Source organism: Petromyzon marinus, chromosome 74 (assembly GCF_048934315.1).
Source record: "Petromyzon marinus isolate PM22_M1 ecotype Great Lakes invasive population chromosome 74, UKy_Petmar_22M1.pri1.0, whole genome shotgun sequence".
Classification (NCBI taxonomy): Eukaryota; Metazoa; Chordata; class Hyperoartia; order Petromyzontiformes; family Petromyzontidae; genus Petromyzon; species Petromyzon marinus.
In genome coordinates, this window is record NC_133740.1 from 7,246,452 (window position 1) to 7,268,827 (window position 22,376).

Sequence of the window (22,376 nt, forward strand, 5' to 3'; positions counted from 1 at the left end):
CCGTCAGGGAACTTCTGGAACTGGCTAGAGAGTTCGAGAAAGGGGGCGTGGCCAGGGGCGGAGTGAGGCCACACCGGGGGATAAAAGGGAGCGAGCGGCGAGGCTCGGGGCTGCCGTGGGATTGGGGTCGACTGTCTTCACGCCGTCGCTGCCTCCGCATCGTCGCTGTCATCGCTGTTTTTGCATCGACGCTACTTGCGTGCAATCCCTGGCCCAAGTTACTTGCATGCAATCCCTGACCCAAGTTACCTGCGTGCAATCCCTGGCCCAAGTTATCTGCGTGCCATCCCTGGCCCAAGTTACCTGCGTGCAATCCTTGGCCCAAGTTACCTGCGTGCAATCCCTGGCCCAAGTTATGTGCGTGTAATCCTTGGCCCAAGTTACCTGCGTGTAATCCCTGGCCCAAGTTACCTGCGTGCAATCCCTGGCCCAAGTTATGTGCGTGTAATCCTTGGCCCAAGTTACCTGCGTGCAATCCCTGGCCCAAGTTACCTGCGTTCAATCCCTGGCCCAAGTTATCTGCGTGCAATCCCTGGCCCAAGTTATCTGCGTGTAATCCCTGGCCCAAGTTACCTGCGTGCAATCCCTGGCCCAAGTTATCTGCGTGTCATCCCTGGCCCAAGTTGTCTGCGTGCAATCCCTGGCCCAAGTTATCTGCGTGCAATCCCTGGCCCAAGTTATCTGGGTGTCATCCCTGGCCCAAGTTATCTGCATGCAATCCCTGGCCCAAGTTATCTGCGTGTCATCCCTGGCCCAAGTTGTCTGCGTGCAATCCCTGGCCCAAGTTATCTGCGTGTCATCTCTGGCCCAAGTTATCTGCGTGCAATCCCTGGCCCAAGTTACCTGCGTGCAATCCCTGGCCCAAGTTACCTGCGTACAATCCCTGGCCCAAGTTATCTGTGTGAAGCGCGCTAGTTAAGAAATACGGTAACCCTCTACAGTTCGAATTGTCCGAGAGTGATGACATGTATCACATTTGGGTACAAATTGACGACCGTCTCCCCAAAAGTTTTCCTTCAGATGAATTTGGTCGAATCGGCACGTTGATGTTGGTTGGATTTTTTTGCATCTTGACAAAACAGCAACGTGATAATAATGATCCTGTTAAATTTTGATTTATAGCTTTCGTGACTGCAGGGATTCATATTCTTGGTTCTTTCAGTAAAGTCACCATGTAGAAGGGAAACAATAAAATAATACAAATGCAAAACAATAAAATTATCACGACGTTTCGACTGCAACACAAGCAATCATCATCATCAGGTGTGAAAACCACAGCAAGAATTTTTTTTTAAATTTTTCAAATTTACTTGCTGTGGTTTTCACACCCGATGATGATTGCTTGTGTTGCAGTCGAGACGTCGTGAGAATTGTATTGTTTTATATTTTAATTATTTTATTGTTTCCCTTCTACGTGGTGACTTTACCGAAAGAACCAAGAATATAATGATGCTGTTGTCCGTTGGGGGGGGGGGGGGGAACCAGGGTCGAAACGTTTGTCCCTGTGACTTATTGGCAGCGGCAGCAAATAGCAGGAATGATTGGGAACCCATCTTCGCTTCAAAGTAACTGCGTAAATTCTCGTTTCACCATGGGGGGAGGGGTTTCACTTCTTGTTTAACTATGGGGGGAGGAGTTTCACTTCTCATCTCACCACGGCGGGAGGAGTTTCACTTCTTGTTTCACCATGGGGGGAGGAGTTTCACTTCTAGTTTCACCATGGAGGGAGGAGTTTCACTTCTTGTTTCACCATGGGGGGGAGGGGTTTCACTTCTAGTTTCACCATGGAGGGAGGAGTTTCACTTCTCGTTTCACCATGGGGGGAGGGGTTTCACTTCTCGTTTCACCATAGGGGGAGGGGTTCACTTCTTGTTTCACCATGGGGGGAGGAGTTTCACTTCTAGTTTCACCATGGAGGGAGGAGTTTCACTTCTCGTTTCACCACGGGGGGAGGGGTTTCACTTCTCGTTTCACCATGGGGGGAGGAGTTTCAATTCTCGTTTCACCATGGGGGGAGGAATTTCACTTCTCGTTTCACCATAGAGGGGTTTCACTTCTTGTTTCACCATGGGGGGAGGGGTTTCACTTCTCGTTTCACCATGGGGGGAGGGGTTTCACTTCTCGTTTCACCATGGAGGGAGGGGTTTCACTTCTTGTTTCACCATGGGGGGAGGAGTTTCACTTCTCGTTTCACCATGGGGGGAGGAGTTTCACTTCTCGTTTCACCATGGGGGGAGGGAGTTTCACTTCTCATTTCACCATGGGGGGAGGAGTTTCACTTCTAGTTTCACCATGGGGGGAGGGGTTTCACTTCTCGTTTCACCATGGGGGGAGGGGTTTCACTTCTAGTTTCACCATGGGGGGAGGGGTTTCACTTCTTGTTTCACCATGGGGGGAGGGGTTTCACTTCTTGTTTCACCATGGGGGGAGGAGTTTCACTTCTCGTTTCACCATGGAGGGAGGGGTTTCACTTCTCGTTTCACCATGGGGGGAGGGGTTTCACTTCTCGTTTCACCACGGGGGGAGGGGTTTCACTTCTCGTTTCACCATGGGGGGAGGGGTTTCACTTCTCGTTTCACCATGGGGGGAGGAGTTTCACTTCTCGTTTCACCACGGGGGGAGGAGTTTCACTTCTCGTTTCACCATGGGGGGAGGAGTTTCACTTCTCGTTTCACCACGGGGGGAGGAGTTTCACTTCTTGTTTCACCACGGGGGGAGGGGTTTCACTTCTCGTTTCACCATGGGGGGAGGGGTTTCACTTCTCGTTTCACCATGGGGGGAGGGGTTTCACTTCTCGTTTCACCATGGGGGGAGGAGTTTCACTTCTCGTTTCACCATGGGGGGAGGGGTTTCACTTCTTGTTTCACTATGGGGAGAGGGGTTTCACTTCTCGTTTCACCATGGGGGGAGGGGTTTCACTTCTTGTTTCACCATAGAGGGGAGGGGTTTCACTTCTCGTTTCACCATGGGGGGAGGGGTTTCACTTCTCGTTTCACCATGGGGGGAGGGGTTTCACTTCTCGTTTCACCATGGTGGGAGGAGTTTCACTTCTCGTTTCACCACGGGGGGAGGAGTTTCACTTCTCGTTTCACCATGGGGGGAGGAGTTTCACTTCTCGTTTCACCACGGGGGGAGGAGTTTCACTTCTTGTTTCACCACGGGGGGAGGGGTTTCACTTCTCGTTTCACCATGGGGGGAGGGGTTTCACTTCTCGTTTCACCATGGGGGGCGGGGTTTCACTTCTCGTTTCACCATGGGGGGAGGGGTTTCACTTCTCGTTTCACCATGGGGGGAGGGGTTTCACTTCTCGTTTCACCATGGGGGGAGGGGTTTCACTTCTCGTTTCACCATGGGGGGAGGGGTTTCACTTCTCGTTTCACCATGGGGGGAGGGGTTTCACTTCTAGTTTCACCATGTGGGGAGGAGTTTCACTTCTTGTTTCACCATGGGGGGAGCGGTTTCACTTCTCGTTTCACCATGGGGGGAGGAGTTTCACTTCTTGTTTCACCATGGGGGGAGGGGTTTCACTTCTCGTTTCACCATGGGGGGAGGGGTTTCACTTCTCGTTTCACCATGGGGGGAGGGGTTTCACTTCTCGTTTCACCATGGGGGGAGGGGTTTCACTTCTTGTTTCACCATGGGGGGAGGGGTTTCACTTCTCGTTTCACCATGGGGGGAGGGGTTTCACTTCTTGTTTCACCATGGGGGGAGGGGTTTCACTTCTCGTTTCACCATGGGGGGAGGGGTTTCACTTCTCGTTTCACCATGGGGGGAGGGGTTTCACTTCTCGTTTCACCATGGGGGGAGGGGTTTCACTTCTTGTTTCACCACGGGGGGGTTTCACTTCTCGTTTCACCATGGGGGGAGGGGTTTCACTTCTCGTTTCACCATGGGGGGAGGGGTTTCACTTCTTGTTTCACTATGGGGGGAGGGGTTTCACTTCTCGTTTCACCATGGGGGGAGGGGTTTCACTTCTCGTTTCACCATGGGTGGGAGGAGTTTCACTTCTTGTTTCACCATGGGGGGAGCGGTTTCACTTCTCGTTTCACCATGGGGGGGAGGAGTTTCACTTCTCGTTTCACCATGGGGGGAGGGGTTTCACTTCTTGTTTCACCATGGGGGGAGGGGTTTCACTTCTCGTTTCACCATTGGGGGAGGGGTTTCACTTCTCGTTTCACCATGGGGGGAGGGGTTTCACTTCTCGTTTCACCATGGGGGGAGGGGTTTCACTTCTCGTTTCTAATGGGGGGAGGGGTTTCACTTCTCGTTTCACCATTGTGGGAGGGGTTTCACTTCTAGTTTCACCACGGGGGGAGGGGTTTCACTTCTAGTTTCACCATGGGGGGAGGGGTTTCACTTCTTGTTTCACCATGGGGGGGGGAGGAGTTTCACTTCTCGTTTCACCATTGGGGGAGGGGTTTCACTTCTCGTTTCACCATGGGGGGAGGGGTTTAACTTCTCGTTTCACCATGGGGGGAGGGGTTTCACTTCTTGTTTCACCACGGGGGGAGGAGTTTCACTTCTTGTTTCACCATGGGGGGAGGGGTTTCACTTCTCGTTTCAGCATGGGGGGAGGGGTTTCACTTCTTGTTTCACCATGGGGGGAGGGGTTTCACTTCTCGTTTCACCATGGGGGGAGGGGTTTCACTTCTCGTTTCACCATGGGGGGAGGAGTTTCACTTCTCGTTTCACCACGGGGGGAGGGGTTTCACTTCTTGTTTCACCATGGGGGGGGGAGGAGTTTCACTTCTCGTTTCACCATAGAGGGGAGGGGTTTCACTTCTCGTTTCACCATGGGGGGAGGAGTTTCACTTCTCGTTTCACCATGGGGGGAGGAGTTTCACTTCTCGTTTCACCATGGGGGGAGGGGTTTCACTTCTTGTTTCACCATGGAGGGAGGAGTTTCACTTCTAGTTTCACCATGGGGGGAGGGGTTTCACTTCTCGTTTCACCATGGGGGGAGGAGTTTCACTTCTCGTTTCACCATGGGGGGAGGAGTTTCACTTCTAGTTTCACCACAGGGGAGGGGTTTCACTTCTTGTTTCACCATGGGGGGAGGGGTTTCACTTCTCGTTTCACCATGGGGGGAGGAGTTTCACTTCTAGTTTCACCACAGGGGAGGGGTTTCACTTCTCGTTTCACCACGGGCTGGGAGGAGTTTCACTTCTCGTTTCACCATGGGGGGAGGGGTTTCACTTCTAGTTTCACCACGGGCTGGGAGGGGTTTCACTTCTCAGTTCACCATGGGGGGAGGGGTTCACTTCTTGTTTCACCATGGGGGGAGGGGTTTCACTTCTCGTTTCACCATGGGGGGAGGGGTTTCACTTCTCGTTTCACCATGGGGGAGGGGTTTCGCTTCTCGGTTCACCATGGGGGGAGGGGTTTCACTTCTTGTTTCACCATGGGGGGAGGGGTTTCACTTCTCGGTTCACCATGGGGGGAGGGGTTTCACTTCTCGGTTCACCATGGGGGGAGGAGTTTCACTTCTTGTTTCACCATGGGGGGAGGGGTTTCACTTCTAGTTTCACCATGGGGGGAGGAGTTTCACTTCTCGTTTCACCATGGGGGGAGGGGTTTCACTTCTTGTTTCACCATGGGGGGAGGGGTTTCACTTCTCGTTTCACCATGGGGGGAGGGGTTTCACTTCTTGTTTCACCATGGGGGGAGGGGTTTCACTTCTTGTTTCACCATGGGGGGAGGGGTTTCACTTCTAGTTTCACCACAGGGGAGGGGTTTCACTTCTTGTTTCACCATGGGGGGAGGGGTTTCACTTCTCGTTTCACCACGGGGGGAGGAATTTCACTTCTAGTTTCACCATGGGGGGAGGGGTTTCACTTCTTGTTTCACCATGGGGGGAGGGGTTTCACTTCTAGTTTCACCATGGGAGGAGGAGTTTCACTTCTCGTTTCACCATGGGGGGAGGAGTTTCACTTCTCGTTTCACCACGGGGAGAGGGGTTTCACTTCTCGTTTGACCATGGGGGGAGGAGTTTCACTTCTTGTTTCACCACGGGCTGGGAGGAGTTTCACTTCTCGTTTCACCACGGGCTGGGAGGAGTTTCACTTCAGCTCTCTGCAGGAGAAAGCTGTGACGGTGAGCGGTGACCAGAGCGTCTCACGCCGGGACGAAAGATGGAACGAAGCCGTCAGTGGGATCAGGAATCATCGAAGAGTTTAATCTCAAAAACACTCTGTGCGTGTGCGTGTGTGCGCGTGCGAGCTCGACAGAGAATTAGCCACTCGATCTACTGCTGCACGACACGCGAGGAACCGCACGGAGGGTTCGAGGGACCACACAGGGGAACCTCGCGGAGGAACAAAACTACAGAGGAACACAGTGGAACGACACGGAGTGACTATAGAGTGGAACCAGCAGAACCACACAGCAAGACCACACAGAGGAATCACGCAAAGGAACCACACAGTGACCACACAATGGAACCAGCGGAACCACACAGCGGAACCACACAGTGGAACCACACAGCGGAACCACACAGAGGAATCACGCAAAGGAACCACACAGTGACCACACAATGGAACCAGAAGGACCACACAGAGGAACCACACAGAGGAATCACGCAAAGGAACCACACAGTGACCACACAATGGAACCAGCGGAACCACACAGAGGAATCACGCAAAGGAACCACACAGTGACCACACAATGGAACCAGAAGGACCACACAGAGGAACTACGCAACGTTGGAACCAGAGGAACCACACACACACGACACCACTGAGTAACACAACGAGAGAGCGAACCTCGCTCAAATTCCTCCCATCTCAGAACGCGTTCCCACCACCCGCCCACCCACACCGCCCCCACCCACACACACCGCCCCCACCCACCCACACTGATCCACCCACCCTACCCACACCGCCCCCCCACCCACGAGGCCCCCCCAGCCCCCCACTCCCAGACCGCCACGCGATTCAAGGCCACTTCCTCCACTCACGACGTACCCCCCCCCCCCCCACCCCGGGAGTCTTCTCCGGCCGCGCGGTTTGGTAGTCCCCCCTCCACACGCGTGAGTGGGGAGGCGCGATTGTCAATAGTGCACTGCTGGTGTCCCCTCGCCTGCCCGGGTACCCCCTCGCCTGCCCATGGCACCCCCCCTCGTGCGTTAAGGCTCCTGTGTGGGTGGGAGTGTAAACACGATGCCCAGTGTCCCCACGGTGTCCCCGCGTGTCCCCGCGTGTCCCCGCGGTGGTCCCTGCGGTGCGTTAAGGCCCCTGGGCGGCAGTGCAATGGTGCGTTGTGGTTAAGGCAGTGGCCTCCTGCGGGGCTCCAGGGCCACGGTGGAGGCCGCAGGAGGTTCGAGGAGGAGGAGGAAGCGCGAAGTGGAAGAACGTGGTGGTGGTGTGGTGGTGGTGTGGTGGTGTGGTGTGGTGGTGGTGTGGTGGTGGTGTGTTGGTTGGGTGGTGGTGTGGTGGTGGTGGTGGTGGTGGTGTGTAGTGGTGGGGTGTGGTGATGATGATGGTGGTGGGGTGTGGTGGTGGTGGTGTCGCGGTCAGCGCACTGCGCTACGAACCCGGCGGCCCGGGTTCGATTCCAGCTCACGACCAACACCAGTGACGATTATCTGAGCCGGTCCTGGGCCTCCCCTACGTCGACTCAGCCTCAAATGAGTACCTGGTGCGGTGTGTAAACATCGCCACTGGGGAGACAAAGGCGGCCGGGCGTGGTGCTGGCCACCCACCCCCTCGTGCGCCACAATGCCGGTAGCCTTCAAAGCTTCTGCTACTCACTACGAACGGCACTTGCCCCAGGCTACACGGGGGAGGGAAATGATGGACCTAAACACTTGCTTACACAGTGACGTGGTAAAGCGTGTGGTTACACGATAAATGGGGTTACAGTGTAACGTGGTTACACTGTAACGTGGTTACACGGCAACGTGGTTACAGTGTAACCACGGTTACACGGTAACATGGTTACAGTGTAACGTGGTTACACGGTAACGCGGTTACACGGTAACGTGGTTACACTGTAACGTGGTTACACGGTAACGTGGTTACAGTGTAACGTGGTTACACTGTAACGTGGTTACAGGGTAACGTGGTTACACGGTAACGTGGTTACAGTGTAACGTGGTTACACTGTAACGTGGTTACACTGTAACGTGGTTACAGTGTAACGTGGTTACACGGTAACGTTGTTACAGTGTAACGTGGTTACACGGTAACGTTGTTACAGTGTAACGTGGTTACACGGTAACGTGGTTACACGGTAACGTGGTTACACTGTAACGTGGTTACACGGTAACGTGGTTACACGGTAACGTGGTTAGTGTAACGTGGTTACACTGTAACGTGGTTACACTGTAACGTGGTTACAGGGTAACGTGGTTACACGGTAACGTGGTTACAGTGTAACGTGGTTACACGGTAACGTGGTTACAGTGTAACGTGGTTACAGGGTAACGTGGTTACACGGTAACGTGGTTACACTGTAACGTGGTTGCAGTGTAACGTGGTTACACGGTAACGTGGTTACAGTGTAACGTGGTTACACGGTAACGTGTATACAGTGTAACGTGGTTACACTGTAACGTGGTTACAGGGTAACGTGGTTACACGGTAACGTGGTTACACTGTAACGTGGCTACACGGTAACGTGGTTACACGGTAATGTGGTTACACGGTAACGTGGTTACAGTGTAACGTGGTTACACGGTAACGTGGTTACAGTGTAACGTGGTTACACTGTAACGTGGTTACACGGCAACGTGGTTACAGTGTAACCACAGTTACACGGTAACATGGTTACAGTGTAACCACAGTTACACGGTAACATGGTTACAGTGTAACGTGGTTACACGGTAACGTGGTTACACTGTAACGTGGTTACACGGTAATGTGGTTACACTGTAACGTGGTTACAGGGTAACGTGGTTACACGGTAACGTGGTTACAGTGTAACGTGGTTACACGGTAACGTGATTACAGTGTAACGTGGTTACACGGTAACGTGGTTACAGTGTAACGTGGTTACACTGTAACGTGGTTACACGGCAACGTGGTTAGTGTAACCACGGTTACACGGTAACATGGTTACAGTGTAACGTGGTTACACGGTAACGTGGTTACACGGTAACGTGGTTACACTGTAACGTGGTTACAGGGTAACGTGGTTACACGGTAACGTGGTTACAGTGTAACGTGGTTACACGGTAACGTGGTTACAGTGTAACGTGGTTACACTGTAACGTGGTTACAGTGTAACGTGGTTACACGGTAACGTGGTTACAGTGTAACGTGGTTACACGGTAACGTGGTTACAGTGTAACGTGGTTACACTGTAACGTGGTTACAGTGTAACGTGGTTACACGGTAACGTGGTTACAGTGTAACGTGGTTACACGGTAACGTGGTTACAGTGTAACGTGGTTACACGGTAACGTGGTTACACTGTAACGTGGTTACACGGTAACGTGGTTAGTGTAACGTGGTTACACTGTAACGTGGTTACACTGTAACGTGGTTACAGGGTAACGTGGTTACACGGTAACGTGGTTACAGTGTAACGTGGTTACACGGTAACGTGGTTACAGTGTAACGTGGTTACAGGGTAACGTGGTTACACGGTAACGTGGTTACACTGTAACGTGGTTACAGTGTAACGTGGTTACACGGTAACGTGGTTACAGTGTAACGTGGTTACACGGTAACGTGGTTACAGTGTAACGTGGTTACACTGTAACGTGGTTACAGGGTAACGTGGTTACAGGGTAACGTGGTTACACGGTAACGTGGTTACACTGTAACGTGGCTACACGGTAACGTGGTTACACGGTAACGTGGTTACACTGTAACGTGGTTACAGGGTAACGTGGTTACACTGTAACGTGGTTACAGGGTAACGTGGTTACACTGTAACGTGGTTACACGGTAACGTGGTTACACGGTAACGTGGTTACACGGTAACGTGGTTACACTGTAACGTGGTTACACGGTAACGTGGTTACAGTGTAACGTGGTTACACTGTAACGTGGTTACACGGTAACGTGGTTACAGGGTAACGTGGTTACAGTGTAACGCGGTTACAGTGAGATGGTGGTAGTGCAGTGAGAGTGACTACAGTGAGGCGGTAGTGGCGGTGTGTTTCAGCGATGCTGCTGCGGTGGTGCCGGCGGCGGCGGTGATGGCGGCGATGCTGCGGCGGTGGTGACGATGCGGTGCCGGCGGCGGCGGTGGTGACGATGCGGTGGCGCCGGTTGGGCGGCTAGGCGCTGGCGATGCGGTAATTCTCGTGGATCTGGGGGCGCACGTCGCACACGAGCGCCAGCAGGCTGTCCAGGACGGCGTCCCGCCGGTCGCCGAAGCCGTCCTTCATCGCCACGAGGCGCCGGTCCGTGTCCTCGTCCACGCGCGCTGACACGTCGCCCTGCGAGCCCAGGGCCTGCGTGCAGACGACACGGGGGGGGGGGGGGGGGGTGGAGGCGACATAAACCCACTGGAGCACACGGCACAGAGGGGGTGCACCGTTCACTCGCGCACACACAGGACACCACTCACACAGCGCACCACTCACATAGCACACCACTCACACACACACACAGCGCCCCACTCACATAGCACACCACTCACACTCACACACAGCGCACCACTCACACACACACAGCGCACCACTCACACACAGCGCACCACTCACACACAGCGCACCACTCACACTCACACACAGCACACCACTCACACACACACACAGCGCACCACTCACACACAGCGCACCACTCACACACACACACAGCGCACCACTCACACACAGCGCACCACTCACACACACACACAGCGCACCACTCACACACAGCGCACCACTCACACACACACACAGCACACCACTCACACACACACACAGCACACCACTCACACACAGCGCACCTCTCACACACCACTCACACACCACTCACACACACAGCGCACCACTCACTCACAGCACACCACTCACACTCACACAGCACACCACTCACTCACACACAGCACACCACTCACACACAGCACACCACTCACACACAGCACACCACACAGCACACCACTCACTCACACACAGCACACCACTCACACAGCGCCTGTCGTATCTGGCGTTCACGGTAGGAGTGGCCGCAGCCGCCCCCGTCTGTAACCCCCCCCCCCCGCCTCGCCCACTCCACGTTGCCGTGCCGGGGGTCTCACCGCGTCGCGCCGCTGAGCGAACTCCTCCTCACGCTTCGTCTTGTACTCGTCGATCTCCGCCTGTGCCTCCTTCTTGGCGAGCTTCAGCCGCTGGTTCTTCCCTGAGACACCCCACACAGACACCCAGAGCCGTACAGACACCCCGCACAGACAGACACCCCGCACAGACAGACACCCCACACAGACACCCAGAGCCGTACAGACACCCCGCACAGACAGACACCCCACACAGACACCCAGAGCCGTACAGACACCCCGCACAGACACCCTACACAGACACCCTACACAGACAGACACCCAGAGCCGTACAGACACCCCGCACAGACAGACACCCCACAGAGACACCCAGAGCCGTACAGACACCCCGCACAGACACCCCGCACAGACAGACACCCCGCACAGACACCCTACACAGACACCCTACACAGACAGACACCCAGAACCGTACAGACACCCCGCACAGACAGACACCCCGCACAGACATCCTGCACAGACACCCCACACAGACACCCAGAGCCGTACAGACACCCCGCACAGACACCCCGCACAGACAGACACCCCGCACAGACACCCTACACAGACACCCTACACAGACAGACACCCAGAGCCGTACAGACACCCCGCACAGACAGACACCCCGCACAGACATCCTGCACAGACACCCTACACAGACACCCTACACAGACAGACACCCAGAGCCGTACAGACACCCCGCACAGACACCCCACACAGACACCCTACACAGACACCCTACACAGACACCCCACACAGACACCCACACAGACACCCCACACAGACACCCCACACAGATACCCCGCACAGACACCCTACACAGACACCCTACACAGACAGACACCCAGAGCCGTACAGACACCCCGCACAGACACCCCACACAGACACCCCGCACAGACACCCCGCACAGACACCCTACACAGACACCACACACAGACACCCTACACAGACACCACACACAGACACCCTACACAGACAGACACCCAGAGCCGTACAGACACCCCGCACAGACACCCCACACAGACACCCCGCACAGACACCCCGCACAGACACCCTACACAGACACCCCGCACAGACACCCCGCACAGACAGACAGACACCCCGCACAGACACACCGCACAGACACCCCACACAGACAGACACCCACACAGGCACCCACATAGACACCCTACACAGACACCCTACACAGACAGACAGACACCCCGCACAGACACCCCACACAGACACCCCACACAGACACCCCACACAGACACCCTACACAGACACCCTACACAGACACCCTACACAAACACCCCACACAGACACCCTACACAGACACCCCACACAGACAGACAGACACCCCGCACAGACACCCCGCACAGACACCCCACACAGACACCCTACACAGACACCCTACACAGACACCCCACACAGACACCCCACACAGACACCCTACACAGACACCCTACACAGACACCCCACACAGACACCCTACACAGACACTCTACACAGACACCCTACACAGACACCCCACACAGACACCCCACACAGACACCCTACACAGACACCCCACACAGACAGACAGACACCCCACACAGACAGACAGACACCCCGCACAGACACCCCGCACAGACACCCCGCACAGACACCCCGCAGAGACACCCCACACAGACACCCCACACAGACACCCTACACAGACAGACACCCGCACAGACACCCTACACAGACACCCTACACAGACACCCCACACAGACACCCGCACAGACACCCCGCACAGACACCCCGCACAGACACCCCACACAGACAGACACCCGCACAGACACCCTACACAGACACCCGCACAGACACCCTACACAGACACCCTACACAGACACCCCACACAGACACCCCACACAGATACCCCACACAGACACCCACACAGACACCCCACACAGACACCCCACACAGACACCCTACACAGACAGACACCCGCACAGACACCCTACACAGACACCCTACACAGACACCCCACACAGACACCCGCACAGACACCCCGCACAGACACCCCGCACAGACACCCCACACAGACACCCCACACAGACACCCTACACAGACAGACACCCGCACAGACACCCTACACAGACACCCGCACAGACACCCTACACAGACACCCTACACAGACACCCTACACAGACACCCCACACAGATACCCCACACAGACACCCACACAGACACCCCACACAGACACCCCACACAGACACCCACACAGACACCCCACAAAGACACCCTACACAGACACCCCACACAGACACCCTACACAGACACCACACACAGACATCCCACACAGACACCCCACACAGACACCCCACACAGACACCCCATACAGACACCACACAAAGACACCCTACACAGACACCCCACACAGACACCCCACACAGACACCCCACACAGACACCCCGCAGAGACACCCCACACAGACACCCCGCACAGACAGACACCCAGAGCCGTACAGACACCCCGCACAGACAGACAGACACCCCGCACAGACACCCCAACACAGACAGACACCCACACAGGCACCCACATAGACACCCTACACAGACACCCCACACAGACAGACAGACACCCCGCACAGACACCCCGCACAGACACCCCACACAGACACCCTACACAGACACCCTACACAGACACCCCACACAGACACCCTACACAGACAGACAGACACCCCGCACAGACACCCCGCACAGACACCCCGCAGAGACACCCCACACAGACACCCCACACAGACACCCTACACAGACAGACACCCGCACAGACACCCTACACAGACACCCGCACAGACACCCTACACAGACACCCTACACAGACACCCCACACAGACACCCTACACAGACACCCCACACAGACACCCCACACAGACACCCACACAGACACCCCATACAGACACCCCACACAGACACCCCACACAGACACCCCACACAGACACCCACACAGACACCCCACACAGACACCCCACACAGACACCCCACACAGACACCCACACAGACACCCCACAAAGACACCCCACAAAGACACCCTACACAGACACCCCACACAGACACCCTACACAGACACCACACACAGACATCCCACACAGACACCCCACACAGACACCCCACACAGACACCCCACACAGACACCCTACACAGACACCCTACACAGACACCACACACACATACACCCCACACAGACACCCCACACAGACAGACACCTACACAGACAGACACCCTACACAAACAAACACCCTACACAGACAGACACCTACACAGACACCCTACACAGACACCCCACACAGACACCCCACACAGACACCCTACACAGACACCGCACACAGACACCCCACACAGACACCCCACACAGACACCCCACACAGACACCCCACACAGACACCACACACAGACACCCCACACAGACACCCTACACAGACACCCCACACAGACAGACACCTACACAGACAGACACCCTACACAGACAAACACCCTACACAGACAGACACCTACACAGACACCCTACACAGACACCCTACACAGACACCCTACACAGACACCACACACAGACACCCTACACAGACACCCTACACAGACACCCCACACAGACACCCCACACAGACACCCCACACAGACACCCTACACAGACACCCTACACAGACACCCCACACAGACACCCCACACAGACACCCCACACAGACACCCCCCTACATAGACACCCTACATAGACACCCCACACAGACACCCCACACAGACACCCAGACAGACACCCCATACAGACACCCTACACAGACAAACACCCGCACAGACACCCCACACAGCCACCCCACACAGACACCCAGACAGACACCCACACAGACACCCACACAGACACCCCCCCTACACAGACAGACACCCCGCACAGACACCCCCCCTACATAGACACCCCACATAGACACCCCGCACAGACACCCCCCCTACATAGACACCCCCCACTCACGCTTGCGAGCTTCGGACACCTTCTCCGCCGCTCGCTTCTCGGCCTGCAGCAGCTGCTGGATGCCGTGGGACTGACTCGCCATTGCTGCTTCTTCCTGCTGCTCTGCCTCCACCACCCCAGAGACATCACGTGACGGGGGGAGGGCGAGTGGGGGAGGGGCCCCCTCGGGGAAAGCGGTGACGTCACGCGAAGCGTCGGCGGCCATGTTGGTAAGGGCTAATTTGAAACGCGTTTCAATCGAAACGTGAGAATGTTATTGTTTTTATTATTTTATTATTATTTCCCTTCTACGTGACTTTACCGAAAGAACCAAGAATATGAATCCCTGCAGTCACGAAAGCTTTAAATCGAAATTTAATTTGAAACCATTTTAGGGTTTCTTAAATGACCGTTGAACACGTTTAGATCACTATTAACATTTCACCGCCTTTGTTTTTGCATTTCTTCAAATAATATTTAGGCATTTACATTCACTCCATTATCTTGATTTCCTGTTTCTTAAATGGATATTTAAGATACACAAATCACTATTTACATTTTACCGTCCTGATTTTTGCATTTCTTTAAATAACTATTCGAGTATTTACATCCACTGCATTATCTTGATTTCGCGTTTCTACTGGTAGGAACGATGTTGTAAACTGAGTGTACCAGCCTGCAATAGATTAATGTGTCCGTCCGTCCGTCCCCTTTCAATACTTTAACGAAGTGAAATCTCGTGCTGTTGGGTGTAAAATCAGCAATAGACAGCGCAGAGACTTGTCCTACCAGCCCACCCTGCAGGGACCTGTTTAAATGGCTGCTTAACATATAACAACATATAACATATACAAATCACTGTTTGAAGCTTTCGTGACTGCAAGGATCCACACTCTTTGGTTCTATTCGGTAAAGTCACATATAGGTGACTTTACCGAATAGAACTCCAACGCTGTCCTCTGGACAGTACGGTCCCTTCACCTGATGAAGGCCACTTGTGTTGTGGCCGAAACGTCGTGATTTTTGCTGTTTTATTTTTTTACCTACGTGACTTTACCGTATAGAACCAAAGAGTATAGCTTTGTCAGAAGCGACCTGGCCACAAATGATAGCTCAACGAAACGGCTTATCATCATCATCATCATCACGTGGACATTATAGCAAGAAAATGCTCTAAACGCATGTTTCTAAACCAAGGCCGTAGCCATGGAGTCAACATTAAAAGGGACCAAATCTTTCTGGGGGGACCAAATCTTTCTGGGGGTCCCCATCCAGAAAAAAAAAATCTACATTTTAAAACGAATTTCCTGCCTAAAATATTTTTAAAAAATCACTAATACATAGGTTGGACTTTTTATATTTATTTTTTTAACAATAATGTCTAATAGTGTTATTGTATTACATTGCCCTGTTTTTTTTCTTTTTTATTTTTCTTGTTTCATTGTATTTAATGGCAGAGATTAGGGCTTAATAAAGTACAACCATAACCACAACCATATGAACAAGATTTGGAGTTTTCGTGACTGCAACGATCTCTTTTGCTTCTTTCGGTGAAGTCACGTGGGTAGAAAGTATAAAATAAATTAAATCACGACGTCTCGGACGCAACACAAGCGTCCGTCATCAGGCGGGACAATCACAGCAGCAAACAAATTGCTGAAGTAGGCAAAAGATCTGCTGATAACAAGAGGCTGTGTAGATGAGTGAGGGGGGGGAGGGAGGAGGAGCCAATGATAGAGAGGGTGGGGGGGGTAGCAGCCTGCAACAAGCTCGACATGCACGGCAAAAACTCATTCTCCTGCGGAGGGAGGAGCTGGTAGGAACGTTGGGTTGCTCGGTCAATGGCCAGGGTCTACAACGGCGGCACCACCACGTGGTGTATTCCGCACAATATGCCCGACTGTGAGGGCGGGCACAAGCCGGCGTGAGTAGGTTAAACGTTGAGTTTTATAAGGGCACCACGGGGTGACCAGCCCCTCCCCACCCTCCCCACCCACCCCTCCCCACCCAGCCCCTCCCCACTCAGCCCCACCCCTCCCATTTTTGGATGCACGACGGACGGACACAATAATCCCGTGCGCTGCTGGTGTAACCAGGAGGTTACTACACAGTATAACCTAAAACAGAAATCTATTTTATAGCAATATATTGAGGGGGGGGGGGACATCTTGAGCATATTTGAATATTGGGGGGGATGTGGGGATGTGTGTCCCACCCCCCCCCCCAATATATATTATAATTACGTCCTTGTTCTAAACTAAACGATATTTTTTTTTATTTCACCAGGTTAAGGTCACATTGAGCTGCTGTGTCGCTCTTATTTTAGAAGCGATCCCCCCTTATAGCAGCTCAACGAACTGGCTTATCATCATCATCACGTGAACATTCATAGCAGCCAAAAACTCTAAACGCGTGTTTCTGAAGACTCATACTCACAGAAACCCAAAGAGACCCATACTAAAACTAAACTATATTTTACTTTTTTTTATCAGGTTAAGGTCCCTCTTAGCTGCTGTGGATATCTTTTTAGGAAGCCCTGACCCAAGGCTGTAATTATAATAAATATTGGGGGGCACACATCTCCCCCGATATTCAAATATGCTCAAAATGCCCCCCCCCCCCAATATATCGCTATAAAATAGATTTCTGTTTATATGATTGTGGTTATGGTTGTACTTTATTAATCCCTAATCTCTTCCATTTCATACAATGAAACAAGAAAAGAAAGAACAGAGCAATGTAATACAATAACACTGTTAGACATTATTGTAAAAAAATAAATAAAAAGTCCATCGCATGTGTTAGTGAATATTTTTTTATATTTTAGGCCGGAAATTCGTTTTCAAATTTTGATTTTTTTTTCGGGGGGGGGGGGGGGAGACACCCAGACCCCCTGAAAGATTTGGTTCCCCCCCAATGTTGACTCCATGGTTACGGCCTTGCCCTGACCTGGCCATCACAAATGCTAGCAGCTCAACCAAGTGGATTATCAGCATCACGTGGACATTTAATAGCGGGGAGGGAGGGGCTACACTCCTACCCAAGATGGCGCCTCCGGTTATCCAAGAGTTGGCGAGGCTCTTCGCCAGTTGCGCTTCCTGATTGGTCGCCAACTCCTCAACCACGTGAGGGGCGAGACCGTTGCCCAATCAAACGCGCGAGCTCGTGCCGGGCACGTGATCACTGCTCCTTCCACCAGCTCCACCCGCCCCCCCCCCGAGGTGACGTCAGCCGAAGCGCGTGACTTGTGACGTCACGGGCGCGTAACCGCGTCACGTGAGCGCCAGCAACGCCCACCTTACCTAATAAAAATTTAAGTTTAGATTTAGTATGGGTCTCGATGAGTCCGTGGGTCTCTGTGGTTCTCTGCGAGTCTCTATGGGTCTTTGTGGGTCTCTGAGTATGGGTCTCTGAGTATGGGTCTCTATGGAATGTGTTTCTATGGGTGTCTGTGGGTCTCGATGAGTCTGTGGGTCTCTGTGGTTCTCTGCGAGTCTCTATGGGTCTTTGTGGCTCTCTGAGTATGGGTCTCTCTTGAGTATGGGTCTCTATGGAATGTGTTTCTATGGGTGTCTGTGGGTCTCTTAGGAGTCCTGTAAGGATCTGTGTAGGTCTCTATGAGTATGAGTCTCTGCGGGTTTGTGGGTCTCCGAGTGTGGTTGTGTACGTGTCTCTTAGTATGGGTCTCGAGCAGCCTTGGTGAGCATGGGTCTCTGTGCGTCGAGGGGTCTGTAGAAACCTGCGTTTCGATTGGGCTATTATTAATGTCAACGTCACGATGACGATAAGCCGGCCTTCGTTGAGCCATCATTTGTGATGGCCAGCTCGCTTCTGAAAAAAGAGCGACGCAGTGCAGTTGGGGGCCCTGCCTGGTCAAATGAAAACATAAAAAACACCCCCTTATATATAATGTCTTACGCGTCTCTGACTCTGTGCGTCTATAAAATTAGTACGCGTATCACGATGTGGTACACAGTGCGTGTTGCATGGCCACTATCGCACACTTCTACCGTTTTCTTGAATTCCCCATTCGTGAAGGGGACGCGATGCCGCATCGGTCCCGGCGGCGATGTTCTGATGATGCAGGCAGGCGATGGGTGAGTGAATGGGCGAGCAGTGTGTGAATCCATACTCTTTGGTTCTATTCGGTAAAGTCACGTAGGTAAAAATAAAATAACAAAAAATCACGACGTTTCGGCCACAACACAAGTGGCCTTCATCAGGTGAAGGGACTGGACTGTCCAGAGGACAGCGTTGGAGTGAAGACAGCCAAGCCCAGGTCGTGTCCTTTGCTTCCTCCCACACAGCTTAAAGGACGCGACCTGGGCTTGGCTGTCTTCACTCCAACGCTGTCCTCTGGACAGTCCGGGTCCCTTCACCTGATGAAGGCCACTTGTGTTGTGGCCGAAACGTCGTAATTTTTTTATTTTTTTTATTTTTACCTACGTGACTTTACCAAATAGAACCAAAGAGTAGGGATCCTTGCAGTCACGAAAGCTTCAAATCTAGAAGTGTGTGAATCGGCGAGCGAGTCGATGGTTCCACCAGTGGTGGCGTGGGAAGGGTGAGTGGGTGGGCGAGTGAATCGGTGAGTTGATGGTTCCACCAGACTGGGTGGAGTGGTTGGGTGAGTGAATTGGCGAGTTGATGGATGACGGTTGCGAGATGTCAACTACTTTCGCATGGTATGCAGGAGGTCGTGGATTCGATCCCGACCCTGACGATGTCCTGCTGCTCTATATGTGGAGTTTGCGTCTCTCTCTGCCCGTGGTCACGTGGATTTTTCTCCGGGTCCTCCGGGTTTTTTCCCCCTCCACATTTAGACTCGGAGCACAGTTAAGAGATTTCGTGAGATGGCGAGAGATATCGTGAGATGGTGAGGGATCCAAAGAGAGATATGATGGTAGTGAGAGACAGTTAGTCTAGGGGGGGCCAGTGTTGGTCTCTGGGTCCAGTGTTATAGTCAGTCTAGAGCCAGGGGTGGCCAAATTTTTCGCCTCGCGGGCCACAATGGGTTCTAAAATTTGACAGAGGGGCCGGGCCACTCCCGGTCAAAGTGCGCCATCTAATGGGGAAATGGGGGCATTACAGGAGAAAGGTAAAATTCAATTTAATAATAATATTTGGACAAGTTCGGCGGGCCGGATTAAAAAGCCCAACGGGCCGTACTTTGCCCATGTCTAGACTCTAGACGGCTGCGCGCTAGGAACCCTGGCAGGGCGGCTAAGAGACACGTTGCCTTATTTAATCTTAACGGAATTTATATATTTCGTTAAGACGTATTAACAAAAAAAATAATGAACAAGGGTACTATAGCAGCAATGGCTGGAGAGTGCGGCACCCTTGCAGAGGTAAATAAGTTTCCACCCAGGTAAAGGTTCCAGCTGCTCTCGGATTGGGGTGGGTGGACGGTGAGGGGGGAGGGCGGACACTGGGCCTGTAGACTGATACTGACCCCGTAGACCAACACTGACCCCGTAGACTGACACTGACCCCGTAGACTGACACTGACCCCGTAGACCAACACTGACCCCATAGACCGACACTGACCCCGTAGACCGACACTGACCCCGTAGACCGACACTGACCCCGTAGACCAACACTGACCCCGTAGACTGACACTGACCCCGTAGACTAACACTGACCCTGTAGACTGACACTGACCCCGTAGACTGACACTGACCCCGTAGACCGAGACTGACCCCATAGACCAACACTGACCCCGTAGGCCGACACTGGAGCAGTAGACTGACACTGACCCCGTAGACTGAGACTGACCCCATAGACCGACACTCACCCCGTAGACCGACACTGACCCCGTAGACCGACACTGACCCCGTAGACCGACACTGACCCCGTAGACCGACACTCACCCCGTAGACCGACACTGACCCCATAGACCGACACTGACCCCGTAGGCCGACACTGACCCCATAGACCAACACTGACCCCATAGACCAACACTGACCCCGTAGGCTGACACTGGAGCAGTAGACTGTCACTGACCCCGTAGACTGACACTGACCCCGTAGACTGACACTGACCCCGTAGACCGACACTGGAGCAGTAGACTGACACTGACCCCGTAGACCAACACTGATCCCGAAGACCGACACTGATCCAAAGGCTAACAGCCTTAACAGAATGTTGGGGTAAGTGCTGTTAGCGAGCACCTATGAAGGCCAGCACTGTGGCACGTGAGCCGGTGGGTGGCCAGCACCATGCCCGGCCACCTTTGTCTCCCCAGTGTTGATGTTTGGTACGCACCGCACCAGGGTTACTCATTTGAGGCTGAATCGACTTAGGCGGAGTCCCGGGACCGGTTTAGATAATCGTCTCTGATGTTGTAGTTCGTTGCGAGTGGGGAAAACGTGGTGTGTGTGTGTGTGTGTGTTGAACTTCTTTCACACCATACGTGCGGGGGGGGGGGGGGGGCAACACACTAACACACAACAAGCCATTCTAAAGAAATTAGTTCTCAATTGAGTATAGTGCCGTAGTGTATAGTAGTGTAGTGTATCGCGTAGTGTTAAGTCGTCGATTATTGTAGTAGTGTATAGTCATGTAGTGTATAGTCTATGGTATAGTGGTGTATAGTAGTGTAGTGTATCGCGTAGTGTCACGTCATGGAGTGTTGAGTATTGTAGTAGTGTATAGTCATGTAGTGTATAGTCTATGGTATAGTAGTGTATAGTAGTGTAGTGTATCGCGTAGTGTTAAGTCGTGGATCATTGTAGTAGTGTATAGTCATGTAGTGTATAGTCTATGGTATAGTAGTGTATAGTAGTGTAGTGTATCGCGTAGTGTCAAGTCGTGGAGTATTGTAGTAGTGTATAGTCATGTAGTGTATAGTCTATGGTATAGTAGTGTATAGTAGTGTAGTGTATCGCGTTGTGTCAAGTCGTGGAGTGTTGAGTATGTAGTAGTGTATAGTCATGTAGTGTATAGTCTATGGTATGGTAGTGTATAGTAGTGTAGTGTATCGCGTAGTGTCAAGTCGTGGAGTATTGTAGTAGTGTATAGTTATGTAGTGTATAGTCTATGGTAGAGTAGTGTATAGTAGTGTAGTGTATCGCGTAGTGTCAAGTCGTGGAGTATTGTAGTAGTGTATAGTCATGTAGTGTATAGTCTATGGTATAGTAGTGTATAGTAGTGTAGTGTATCGCGTAGTGTTAAGTCGTGGATTATTGTAGTAGTGTATAGTCATGTAGTGTATAGTCTATGGTATAGTAGTGTATAGTAGTGTAGTG

At 52.8% G+C, this 22,376-nt stretch overlaps 1 protein-coding gene across 1 annotated transcript; it reads right to left on the minus strand.

The window, feature by feature from the left end:
* Positions 1-9,792: 9,792 nt before the first annotated feature.
* Positions 9,793-15,303, minus strand: LOC116938390 (V-type proton ATPase subunit G 1-like). Its single transcript, XM_032945509.2, has 3 exons — positions 15,148-15,303; positions 11,173-11,273; positions 9,793-10,402 (listed from the first exon to the last, which is right to left on the minus strand). Exons 1-3 carry the CDS (start codon positions 15,227-15,229, stop codon positions 10,226-10,228), a joined length of 360 nt encoding a protein of 119 aa, XP_032801400.1. The 5' UTR covers positions 15,230-15,303; the 3' UTR covers positions 9,793-10,225.
* Between the last annotated feature and the right edge of the window lie 7,073 nt (positions 15,304-22,376).

Coding starts and splice junctions, on each gene's coding strand:
- LOC116938390 (XM_032945509.2), bottom strand. CDS start 15,229: ATGGCGAGTCAGTCCCACGGCATCCAGCAGCTGCTGCAGGCCGAGAAG. Junction 11,274..15,147: donor GGTGTCCGAAGCTCGCAAGC/GTGAGTGGGGGG, acceptor GGGGTGTCTCAG/GGAAGAACCAGCGGCTGAAG. Junction 10,403..11,172: donor TCGCTCAGCGGCGCGACGCG/GTGAGACCCCCG, acceptor GTCTGCACGCAG/GCCCTGGGCTCGCAGGGCGA.